Here is a 12,618-nt window from a genome sequence, read left to right on the forward strand (position 1 = left end):
GACGCGTTTCAGAAAGGCGGGGCATAGAGGAGAAACAATAATGTACAGTATGTGGAAAATAATGTGTTTTTTGAACCTTAAACCGCATAAACACATTTCATTACACCAAATACACAAAATAATGTTCTTTTTAGCAACATCATATGACCCCTTTAAGGATGTTTAGATATTTTTACTGGAAAACGAGACAAAAACTACTTTTTAAGAAAATATTTCAATTTAAATTCAATATTAAATTATATTTTATTTATTTACATATTTATTATTATTATTATTATTTTTTTATTATTTTTCAAATTTTTTTTTTGCTGTATATAGGCAGAAAAAAAGAATAAAAAAAGGAAAAAGAAAAAACAGAAAGTATGGAAATTTGCAGGTTACATGATTTAATTATAAATAAACAATCTTTGCAACAAACTATTAATCTAAAATCTGTCTAAATGACTATAACACTGATGTAGCTTACAGTAAGGCGTTTTCAGTCATGATCATTTTGCTGTCTAGTGATGAATCTTCGCCTGTCTGATTTGATTTCTGAGCAATAATTCAGGTATTGTGTGTGTCTTCCTCAGGGAGCAGCACTGTGAATGTGCTGCGGTCATATGGAAAACACAAAGGATCTGCTGTCATAAAGTATTTTTAGCTCAGAGTGAAACACCCAGGGCTCTGAGATACAGCTGACCCGAGTCCCGTCTGCCCTTACAACTAATCAAATCCACGGCAAATCTCAGCTTTGCTACACCTTAATCAGGTTAGACGTCATATTGAATTTAACACGGATGAAAATGAGGCTGTGAGGAATACAGTCCCAGCAGAGAACATTCCCATAACTTTCCAAACCTTTTTAAAGGTTAAATGTTAGGACAAATCATGAATGCTTATGGAATGTTATTACAGGCCTGACATTGATATAGGCTATGCATTCTTAATACATTAAAAAAACTGGATGTTTTGAACATTTAGAAAACATTCAGAAATAACGTTTTCATAATGGTTTCAAAATGATAGAATGGAATGTTTCTCTGACGTCCACATGACCAACATTCTTAAAATATAAAAAAATGGGTGTTTTAAACGTTGAGAGAACATTCAAATGTAACATTCAACACATGAGAATGTTACATTTGAATTACATTGAATGTTAGAGGAATGTTCACATAACAAAGAAGAAATGTTCTTAATACTTAATAAACAAACTGGATATTTTTAACGTTTAAAAAACATTTAGAAATAACGTTTTGATATGTTAGCACAACATTTTTTGTACATATTTTTGTTAGCTGGGGTACAGTCTTTGGCATTCACTTCATAAAGGTCTTAGATCACATAATTTTCACAACTTTCAAAACTGTTTTATGGAGATGTTGTATTAAAAGTTTTTTAGAAAGACAACATTAAAATGTCCAGTTTTCTTCTTGTTATTAGAATGTTATTTAAAGGTTCCTAAAACGTTGTTTAAAATGTTCTACTAACTTTATTTTCACCCAAAATATAACATTATTTGAAGGTTTATTTGAATGTAAAAATTGAGTTTTCTTGTCGTGATTCCAACATTATTTAAAGGTTACAAAAACGTTGTACTGACATTATTTTTACCCAAAATATAATGTTATTTGAATGTTTATTTTTAATTTTCCAAGAAAGTTATGTTCAGTTTTCTTGTCGTAATTAGAACGTTATTTAAAGGTTACAAAAACGTTTCTCAAAATGTTCATCAAGTACAAATAATATCATAAGGACATTTTGATAGAGCTGTTCTAAAAACGTTTTCTCTCAACATTATGAGAACGTTCATCAAGAATGAAATGAAGTGAGAATGTTGATGTTTTTCTCAATGTTATGAGAACATATCAAATATTAACAAAGTTACAAAAACGGTCCATTAACATATTTTTATGGAACGCTTTGTCTTGACATTTATGTAACTTTTAAGATCATTAGTGAAGTTGTGAGGCTGTTCCCTGTTAGCTGTGTTTGTAATAAAAATACCTCTTATTATAATAAGTATGTATACATGCATCTGTGCTGCACTAAAAAATGGTGTAGCATTTACTAAGAAATGGCTAATAACACATTGAATTGAAGGGATAATTCACCCAAAATTGAGTCATCATTTAATCACCCTCAAGTTTTGTATTCTTTTCCATACTATGGAAGTCAATGGCTACCGGCAACTGTTTGGTTACCAACATTCTTCGAAATATCTTCTTTTATGTGCAAAAAAAAAAAAAAAAAAAATTTTAAAAAAATTTTAAAAAACTTTAGAGAGATTAAAAAGAAAGAAAAAAAAAAAAAAAAAATTTTAAACAGATTTTAAACAACTTGAGAGTGATTAAATGATGACAATTTTCATTTTTGGGTGAACTATCATGGGAAAATTTGAAAAAGAAATTATGAAATATTGTCTTGCAAAACATGCTATGTATTATTTACGATTGCAAATATTTACAATGATTTTTTACAGCTCATAATGTACATTATAAAACAGCTGTTATTAAAAAAAAAATGAATAGCAATTCACATACAGTATATCACTGCACAGCTTCCATAGAGAACAACTGTTAGTTTCCATGCACCGCTAGATCTACTACTGGAAGAATCACACTTTATCAGTTTGACATGGATAAAATAATGTTTTAATGCAAGTTTGTGTCCTTAACAATATCACATGCCCTCTATATTACACATATGCTGTGGCAGCACAATACAAATGCAGCTCATTATCACTGTTTCAATATTTGCCACAGTCTCAGCAGTCAAACTCTATTCAATTAAAGACCATTATAAGACAGGCAGTGAAGTGCAGGTATAAATAATACATGATGTTCAGTGGTCTGCAATGATCCGCACATGTTAATAGACCTTCAGAAATGATTTAAAGATGCAATGCCAGGTTATTGCAGTGGTTATTATTATTGTTAATTAAAATAAAAAAAATCACCTCTTTCAATTGAAGACTTCCATTATGCCACACAAAAGCCGGCAGATGACTTTCAGAACCGCAAACTCTCCATCTGATGATCACATAGCCTCAAGTGAGAAAATAAAGAATTAAAGAGTCTAAATGCGTTAAATAAAACTATAAGTTTGGACACATTTACTGTAGCAGATTTTGATCAGGACAGTGTTATTTTAATATCTTTATTTATATATTATATACAATATAGTTTTTGTTAATATCTTAAATTACATTGTATACTTATATTTTTGGCTTTCATTTTTATTTTAGTTATAATTTTAGTAATTTTTTAAAGTTTTTTTTCCAGATTTAATTATTGTTATTTTAGTTTTTCAAGTTTAAAGTTGTCTTACCAGCTAGCTGAAATATTTTGTTTATGGTTTTTGTTTAAGTTTAGTTAACAATAATAACCTGGGAAATAACCAAAAATGTTAACTTTATTTGATTAGAAGCCTTAAGATCAAAATGTTTTTAATAACAGGAATATATAATGCTATAATTTATTATGTAATGAATGTGTAATACTAAAATTGAATCTATTTTCAGTTCAAATCAAAGCATTTTTGCATGAGTTTGGAGGATGCACTGCCTGCATGTCAGCTGTCAGTTTTATTGCATCTTGCTCCCAACAGAATCACCAAAAATACAATCTGCAGCAGCAGCAAAACCATCCAGTCTTATGCTGAAATACATGAGGTTTTGCATCAGATTGTCTTTCACTCCAGTTTTTGACTATATAATCGTAAAACTGAGCTACAGCAAAATTTAGTGTCATTCACACAGATTCACTTAAGGAGGAAACTCTCTTATTTTTGCATTTATTCATCAGATAAAAAGAACAGGATATAATGCAGAGATGCACAGTATGTTCATTCATTCTGAGCACTGGACAATAAAAGGAACATTATAAACGTCACAATACAGAATGAATGCACATGCACAACATGTGTACAACAATACACAATAAAGCGCTATATAAATGCATCATTCATTCATTCATTCATTCATGCAATGACCCTAAAAAAATTAGCTTTTCAACCTGTTTTTAATATCTAAATTTTGAATCCGAGTCTTGAGTCTTTGTCTGTGACCTGCTGTGATCTGGGTCAAAGCCTGTGAGACTCAAAGCCCAGCGGTGTGGAAAGCAGGAAAGCATTTTCACACTCATGTTTCTCGTCGAAACACACACGAGCAAACACACTGATCATGTGACATGTATGGAAGGACTGAAATATCTCGTGCTGCAAACCTGTTCTTAAACACTTTTATAAACAAGGTGCATTCAGCCAAGAAGCACATCTGCATGAGTATGACACTATTTTTGATAGAATTTAAAGAATTCTTCCCAGCTAACCGGGAACGCTCTCACAACTTTCACTAACAACGCTGTTAAAATTTAGGATAAAATGTTCTTTAAGTAATGGTTATGGAACGTTCTTATAACTTTATTAATATTTCATACATGTTCTCATAACACTGAGAAAAAAATGTTATGGGTTTCTATCTGTATTTTATCTTGTTCCATTGGCAGCATTTTTCAATTTAGCATAGAATGCAATATATTTTCTTATATTCTTGCCATTTGTTGCAATGAAGCATTTTACAAATTTGTTTACTTTTATTAACAATAAACAAGAATTAATAATATTTTATTTTATTTTTTTCTATTTTTTGTTTGTTTGTTTGTTTTTTCAAATTTTTATTTAATTTTATTGTTTGTATTTTGTAAATGAAAAAGATAAGAAAATTTACAAAAAGTTTATTTTCTATTATATTGAATTTAAAAATTTTATATTTTCACAAATTAAATACAATTTTAAAATTCAATATAATAGAAAATAAACTTTTTTGTAAATTTTCTTATCTTTTTCATTTACAAAATACAAACAATAAAATTAAATACAAAATTTGAAGAAAAAACCCGCAAAACAAACAAACAAAAAAAAAAAACCTAGGAAAAAATTAATAAAATAAAGTAAATGTGTTGGGTTTTAGGTTTATGCTTGAGGTTTAGCTTTAGATTTGGTTTTAGGTTATTTCACAGTTCAGTTTCATGATCCACTTTCCATTAATTTTATATTTCACTAATAAAAAGGAAATCAAATTTCATAAATAAATTGTCTTTAAAATATTTATTAAAATAAAATAAAACTTGAGGTAGGTTTTAGGTTAAACTACAGTTTGCGTATGTAATAGCACCACTAAATGTTTCTGCACTGTATTCATTGGCTGGGTTCTGATGGTCTGTTGTTCAGGTGTCCTCACCAGCTGTACTGAAAGAAAGCTGCAGGTGCAAATGAATGCGAGAACATCAGATGACAGACACTCACAGCTTCATAAAGCGTCTCTGAGGACGTCAGTCTCCTGACAATCAGCCGAGAGACACAGATCTCTGAGAGCAGGTAGAACAGCACATCTCTTTGATACAAGCCCTTAATAAGTCGATTATGTGGGTAATTAAAATGACAGCTCTGCCCTATTTTACACCGAAAAAAGATGTCAAAATCACTTCATGTTCTAGATTCATTTGAGCTAATGCATGAGGGATATGAAATGTCTTACCTCTAGTATATCTGGAGTAATGTCGTATTCACATTGCCGCAGGATTCATTACCTTTGCCAAAGTTAAGATCATGTCCATCATATGTGTCTTAATAAACCCTCTTAAAGAAATCATTCCTTACATGAAAAATTAAATTAGAAGCAAATCTTAACATTAAAATACTCTGAAAATACGATGCTTCCAGCTTACAGGGAATGTTATCAGAATTTTCTGGAAAGGTTCTCTCAAAGTTAAGAACGAACAAACGTTCTTCAGGAACGTTAAAGGGAAAGTTCACCCAAAAATGAAAATGTGATGTTTATCTGCTTACCCCCAGGGCATCCAAGATGTTTGTTCAAAGTTATCTGGGCTTTAACAATGCGCTAGCACAACATACATTTATATATTGTTCATAGAACTTTTTTTTTTTTCTTAAATGTGACCCTGGAGCACAAAAGCAGTCTTAAGTCGCTGGGGTATATTTGTGGTCCAGGGTCACAAATGTTACTGTTTGTTCTAGAATGTTCAGAGAACATTTAAAAGTAACATTCCCATTATGTCTGCAAAAACATTCCTATTATGTTTTTAAAACATTAAAAAAAATGTTTAAACGTTCACAGAACATCAGAATGAACGTTTTTATAACTGAATGAGAAGGTTAGCAAAACGTCCATACAGACCATTCTAATTAAATTAAACGGCAAAAAAAAAAAAAAAAAAAACATTCAGAAATCGTCATGATTGTGACGCTAAAGAGAAAATTAACCGCCACATAATTGTGAAAAAAAGCCTTTTCCAACACTTTCTCAGCACACTTGAGTACATGACATGCACACTACACCCTCTAGTGTCTGTCAGGAGAAACACACGGGTGTAATGTGCATCAAAACGGTAGTAAACAGTTGGAGTCTTTTTATGAGAAGCATAACAAGGCACAAAAAAGTCTGAATTTGCAATCAGTTTAACCCTGTAAAGCCTGACATATGAAATAATAGTCTAATTTTTAAAATGAAAAAGTTTATTTAACCTTCAGACAAAATCTGAAAAAAAAGTCTGCATATGTGTTTCATGTTTGTAATATATTTGATCCATCAGACTTTTATGGCTCATATAGTCTGATATAGTGAGAATATGAAGGAAAAACAGTTCAATTTTATTCAGAGACTGACTCAAACGGAGCAAAAATACAATTTGGTGCAGATGCTGATATTTATATGATCAAAAAGTGACGAAATTCTGATGCTTGTAATGTAAATCAATGAGATCTTTATAACACTATAGCATATACTTACATAACATAAATATCAGCTCTCATTCTATATTTCCAATAGTATGTCTTAGTCAGACGATATTTAGATGCTTAGTTTGATGATCAAATCATATAATGCAATGCAATCCAATGATGATTGAGAGATGAACAAATAAATGTTCCTCAAAAGCCTGATGATCAGATTTGAGACTCACATTTGAACATGATTTTATGGAGAATCAAGTAAAGCGAAGCTGCTTCAGTCCAGTAAGTGTTCACCTGGAAATATTACTAACATATCAAATGTATATGTTTACAGTAAATATTTGACAGCAAAGACACGTGAAGCACCAGCTGAAAAACTCGAAACTATCAATCAGACGACAGAAGACATGGAGGAGATTGTGTGTGAAACAGGTTTAACAGCAAAGTTTGATCATGTTGATCATTTAGAGGGCTTGTATCAAGTATGATACAGTAGGATTTATAGGGTTAATCTTATTGCTGTCAAGGAGAAACAATCTCATTTGTGATTTTTCTTGCAGTTTTTTTTTTTTGTAAAAGACTAATTTCAATTATTTTTCTCTTTTGTTTGCTAAGAGAGAAACTCTTTTGTCGTTTTGCATAGAGACATGTGACGGGATCTAAATCCAGCCTTGATTTGCATGTTACCATGGGAAGTGATGATCTCAGCCTCTCACAATCATCCCAGAATCCTCTGCTAAACCTCAGATGTCTTCACACTCCTCGCTCTTATAAAGACAGAAATAAATAGGACAAAGCAAAGCAATACAGCAGCACATTCTGATGGGTAATTCTAAGATACTTCGGTTATTAAATTAATATTTATAAAGCTCCTGTGGCTCATGATCATGCATGCTTGCAAAATCATGAGTTTGATTCGAAGGGAAAAGACAAAATGCATCACTTTGGATAAACGCATCTGCCAAACACATACAGTAAATGTAAGCATTTAGCTAAGCTGCTTAAAAAAACATGAATGTTTCCAGCTAAAACTCAAACTAGAACACTAGTTCGTGCATTGACGCCTTCTAGCTCTAGGAAAATGTTGAAAACCAAATTCCAAAAACCCGAATCACTAACCATATTAGTATGTGATATATGTGTCCTCTTCACACTGGTGGGAAGCTTATTCAGCAGTTACACCTCACTTCCTGTCTGTACAGGAAACAGTGGGGTCATGAAAGTTCGGCTCACATATTTCCTCCAGGCCTCTGATTCCTCCAATGCTTGGCTTCCTCTCTGAGCTTCCTGATGTTCCCCATTATCTTTTAGTTCGCTCATGTGAGTCCATAGATTCTCCCAGGAAGCCTTTCAAAAACTCTTCATATGCAAACAGCAGCACTAAACAAGAGAGGAAGAGGGTTTCATGACCATAGACAAAAGTGCCTTTCTGTTGCATGCACAAAAATAAAAAATAAAAAAAAATAAACAGCAAATACAAAAACAAGTAAAAAAAAATAAAAATATAAACAGAAAAAAATACATTAATAAATACATGCATTGACTTAAAAATAAAAATAATTTAAACAAAAATTACTTAAAAAATAAGTAAATCAATTCTTCATAAATAAATATAAATAAATATCCATTATACAGTTGTCTAAAAAACAATTAAATGGTTGGTGTATACATTTGTAATCTGTGTAAAAACTGAATAAAACTGCTTATTTGTTTATTTCACTTGTTTATTTCACGCTTCATTTCCGTTATTGTAGTTTTAAAACATGCAATTATATTTTCATAATGCATTTTCTCATTTTAAGACTAAAAATAAGGGGAAATTAGGGTAAAATAATAAAAATATATATAAAAAGCATAGCAAAAATAAACAGTGAAAGCTAACAGGGAACGTTCTGACAAGGTTCTCTCAAAGTTATGAACAAACGTTCTTCCAGTAACATTAATAACATGTTTGTTCAAAGTTATCTGCTCTTTAACAATGTTCTCAAAATGCACAAAAACATTATTCATACAGCAACTGTGGAACCTGTTATTTCTGAAACACTTTAGTTGGACGTTTGTCGAATGTTTTTAAATGTTACTGCTTGTTTCAGAACGTTCAGAGAACATTCAAACGTAATGTTCCAATAATGTTTGTAAAATTATAAATTGAAATGTTACATTAACGTTCATATAACGAAAAAAGTTTTAGAACATTCAGACAACATTAAAGGGATAGTTCATGTATGCGCTTGCATCCGCTTCACGTAAACATGCATAATCACGCGTCGTAATTTAGTTTTCTTTGCGCACAAAAAGTATTCTCGTAGCTTCGTAATATTATTGTTAAACCTCTGATGCCACATAGACTATTTTACCAATGTCCTTATCAAGTTTCTGGACCTGGGAACATTTCAGTTGCTTTGCTGTCTATGGGAGTGGATTGTTCAAACCGACTTCAAACTAAAAGATTACGTTCTCTCACGTGAACTCATTCCGGAGTGGGGACTTTCCACGTATTCCCAACTTCTGAGCCTGCTCGCCTGAAGTTATGGTTGATTGCTCAGATAAACATCACATTTTAATTTTGGGGTGAACTATCCCTTTAATCTGTGTTCCGAAGACGAACGAAAGTCTTACAGGTTTGAAACGACATGAGGGTGAGCAGTTATTGATAGAATTTTCATTTTTGGGTGAACTATCCCTTTGAGAAAAAGTGTTTTCACAACGTAACAGGAATGTTAGCAAAACGTTCTTAGAACATATTTAGCGGGGATGTGAGCATTAAAACTAGTTTAAAACAGAAGCGAGTTTAAATCTGTTAGTTTTGAATGAAAATCAATATGTGCCTGTAGTTGAAGAAACAGTCGATATCTTGTGATGAAAAGAATGTAAACACACACCTAGTAGCTCTTTGAGGCCCGGAGCTGCAGGAATACGGCAGCGGTGTTTCCAGCGCCCTCTGGCGGCCGCGGCGCTCCTGAGCTGCGGGACTCCTCCCCTAATGCAGACCGAGCAGATCGCTCTTCCTGCGGTGTGTGACAGCAGCAGCAGCACTGGCGCATTGTGTGTCTTTAATATTCATTTGATTTTTTCCCTCTCACGTTGAGTTATTAATACAACCTGATCTGGTTTCCCTCCCTCTGGACGGACTGCAGGACGGAGCGGGCTTCTTAAAAAATGGCCAACAGAGATGATGAATACGATTTCTTGTTCAAAGGTAAATTCTGCATTCCCTTATACAGAGCAGAGGAGTAATCATTCATAATCCATCCATTGTTCCTGACCTATAGATCTGACAGGCTGTTGTATCAGGAAACGTCTTTTGCGGTGGCACCCGTCTGAGATCATGGCATAAATAACAGGCTTTGAGATAGAAACGCCCGCAGAGGTATCGATCAGTAAAACATCTGTTTGCGATGGCCTGGATGCTTTCACACGGGATCCCAGGGCCTAGATGATGGGAATTGAACATGCATTATTAAATATATGCCAAATGAGCCTTAAATGAACTGTAGCCCTACATTGAGCTCATGTTTAGAGGCGATTTAAGACTAAAAACGGCACTGCGATCTAATGCTTTTTCCAGTGAGGCTGATGATTAGAACCAGCTAACAGAACGTTCCCATAACCTTCACTAAATGATAGAGCAAATATTCTTAAAATAATGTTTATGGAACGTTCTTATAGCATTAGGTTAATATGGGATAGCCTATATACGTTCTCGTAATGGTGAGAGGAAACGTTCTAAGAACATGTTCTCGGAACGTCCTTGATATTCGTACGTTCTCAGGACTTGTTCAGAACTATGTTCAGAGACGTTTTTCAGTAATAAGAAGAATAGAACGTTCTCTCAACATTTTAAAAACTATATAATGAAATGTTTCTCTAACCAAGAAGAACATTAAAAATTGGGACGTTTAAAAACATTCAGAAATAACAGTTTCATGACGGTTTTAAAATGATAGAATGAAATGTTCCTCCAACGTTCACATAACCAGGAAAAATTGTTCTTTAAATATAAAAGCGGGGTTTTAAACGTTTAGAGAGCACTAAAATGTAACATTCTCGTAATGCTTTTAAAATGATGGAAAGGAATGTTCCTCTAACGTTAACATAACTGAAAAAAACATTCTTTAAATATAAAAAATGGGTGTTTTAAATATTGAGAGAGCATTCAAATGTAACATTCTCAACAATCACATAACCAAGAAGAAATATTCTTAATACATTTAAAAAAGCTGGACATTCTGAACGTTTAAAAAACATCCAGAAATAACATTATATGGTGATAGTTTAAAAATGATAGAATGGAATGTTCCTCTAACGTTCACATAAGCAAGAAAAACGTTCTTTAAATATAAAAAATGGGGTTTTAAACATTTAGCGAACATTTAAATGTAACATTCTTATAATGTTTTCAAAGTGATAGAATGGAATGTTTCTCTAACGTTCACATAACTGAAAAAAAATGTTTTTAAATATAAAACATGGGTGTTTTAAATGTAGAGAATGTAACATTCTAATAATTTTTCTCACATAACCAAGAAGAAACGTTCTAAATACAGTAAGAAGCTGGAAACACAGAAAAAAAAAAGTTTTCATAACTTAATGGGAATGTTAGCAAAACATTAGTAGAATTTTTTTTTGTTAGCTGGGTAGGATTGCGTATACTTTTGAAGAAAGCACATTTAGAAGTAACATGCATGATGATAATTAGGCCACATGCTGATTGGTTACATTGTAACTGCCGGTGACTCTGATTGTATCACGTCACCTGATCAAAGTCTGACGCGGCAAATCTGTTACATTCCATTTTCACCAAATCAGCATAGTGTGAGGATCAAAGTTCAACTTGACTTCCTAGTAAAGACGACATGAGGATTTAAATATAAAAGCGGGGTTTTAAACGTTTAGAGAGCATTAAAATGTAACATTCTTAACAATCACATAACCAAGAAGAAATATTCTTAATACATTTAAAAAAGCTGGACATTCTGAACGTTTAAAAAACATCCAGAAATAACATTATATGGTGATAGTTTAAAAATGATAGAATGGAATGTTCCTCTAACGTTCACATAAGCAAGAAAAACGTTCTTTAAATATAAAAAATGGGGTTTTAAACATTTAGCGAACATTTAAATGTAACATTCTTATAATGTTTTCAAAGTGATAGAATGGAATGTTTCTCTAACGTTCACATAACTGAAAAAAAATGTTTTTAAATATAAAACATGGGTGTTTTAAATGTAGAGAATGTAACATTCTAATAATTTTTCTCACATAACCAAGAAGAAACGTTCTAAATACAGTAAGAAGCTGGAAACACAGAAAAAAAAAAGTTTTCATAACTTAATGGGAATGTTAGCAAAACATTAGTAGAATTTTTTTTTGTTAGCTGGGTAGGATTGCGTATACTTTTGAAGAAAGCACATTTAGAAGTAACATGCATGATGATAATTAGGCCACATGCTGATTGGTTACATTGTAACTGCCGGTGACTCTGATTGTATCACGTCACCTGATCAAAGTCTGACGCGGCAAATCTGTTACATTCCATTTTCACCAAATCAGCATAGTGTGAGGATCAAAGTTCAACTTGACTTCCTAGTAAAGACGACATGAGGATATCAGCCAGCCTTCCTCAGCATGAGCTGAAGGAAATCAATGCAAACACGTACACAGCTTTAAAGGAACAGCTCACCTGTAAATGAAAACCATGCCATCCTTTACTGACCTTCTTTTTTATATGAAACACAGTATGAGATATGAGAGTTTTGTAGACTGTCTGAGCCATAATAAAAGTGAAAGGGATCCTGGGGTAGACTATGCATCTCAAATCGGATGTATTATATTCCAGATCTTATATGACCACTAGATCTTGAGTAATGGGCCTTCAAA

The 12,618-nt window shown here is 32.4% G+C and overlaps 1 protein-coding gene across 1 annotated transcript in view; it reads left to right on the top strand.

The window, feature by feature from the left end:
- Positions 1–9,713: 9,713 nt before the first annotated feature.
- LOC107723207 (ras-related protein Rab-11A-like) overlaps positions 9,714–12,618 on the top strand; it is a 7,703-nt gene continuing 4,798 nt past the window's right edge. The window contains exon 1 of the mRNA XM_016531763.1: positions 9,714–9,934. Coding sequence (XP_016387249.1) covers positions 9,895–9,934 — 40 coding nt within the window. The 5' untranslated portion in view covers positions 9,714–9,894. The remainder of the gene's footprint in view (positions 9,935–12,618) is intronic.

Source organism: Sinocyclocheilus rhinocerous, unplaced genomic scaffold (assembly GCF_001515625.1).
Source record: "Sinocyclocheilus rhinocerous isolate Xijiao unplaced genomic scaffold, SAMN03320098_v1.1 scaffold2770, whole genome shotgun sequence".
Taxonomy (NCBI): domain Eukaryota; kingdom Metazoa; phylum Chordata; class Actinopteri; order Cypriniformes; family Cyprinidae; genus Sinocyclocheilus; species Sinocyclocheilus rhinocerous.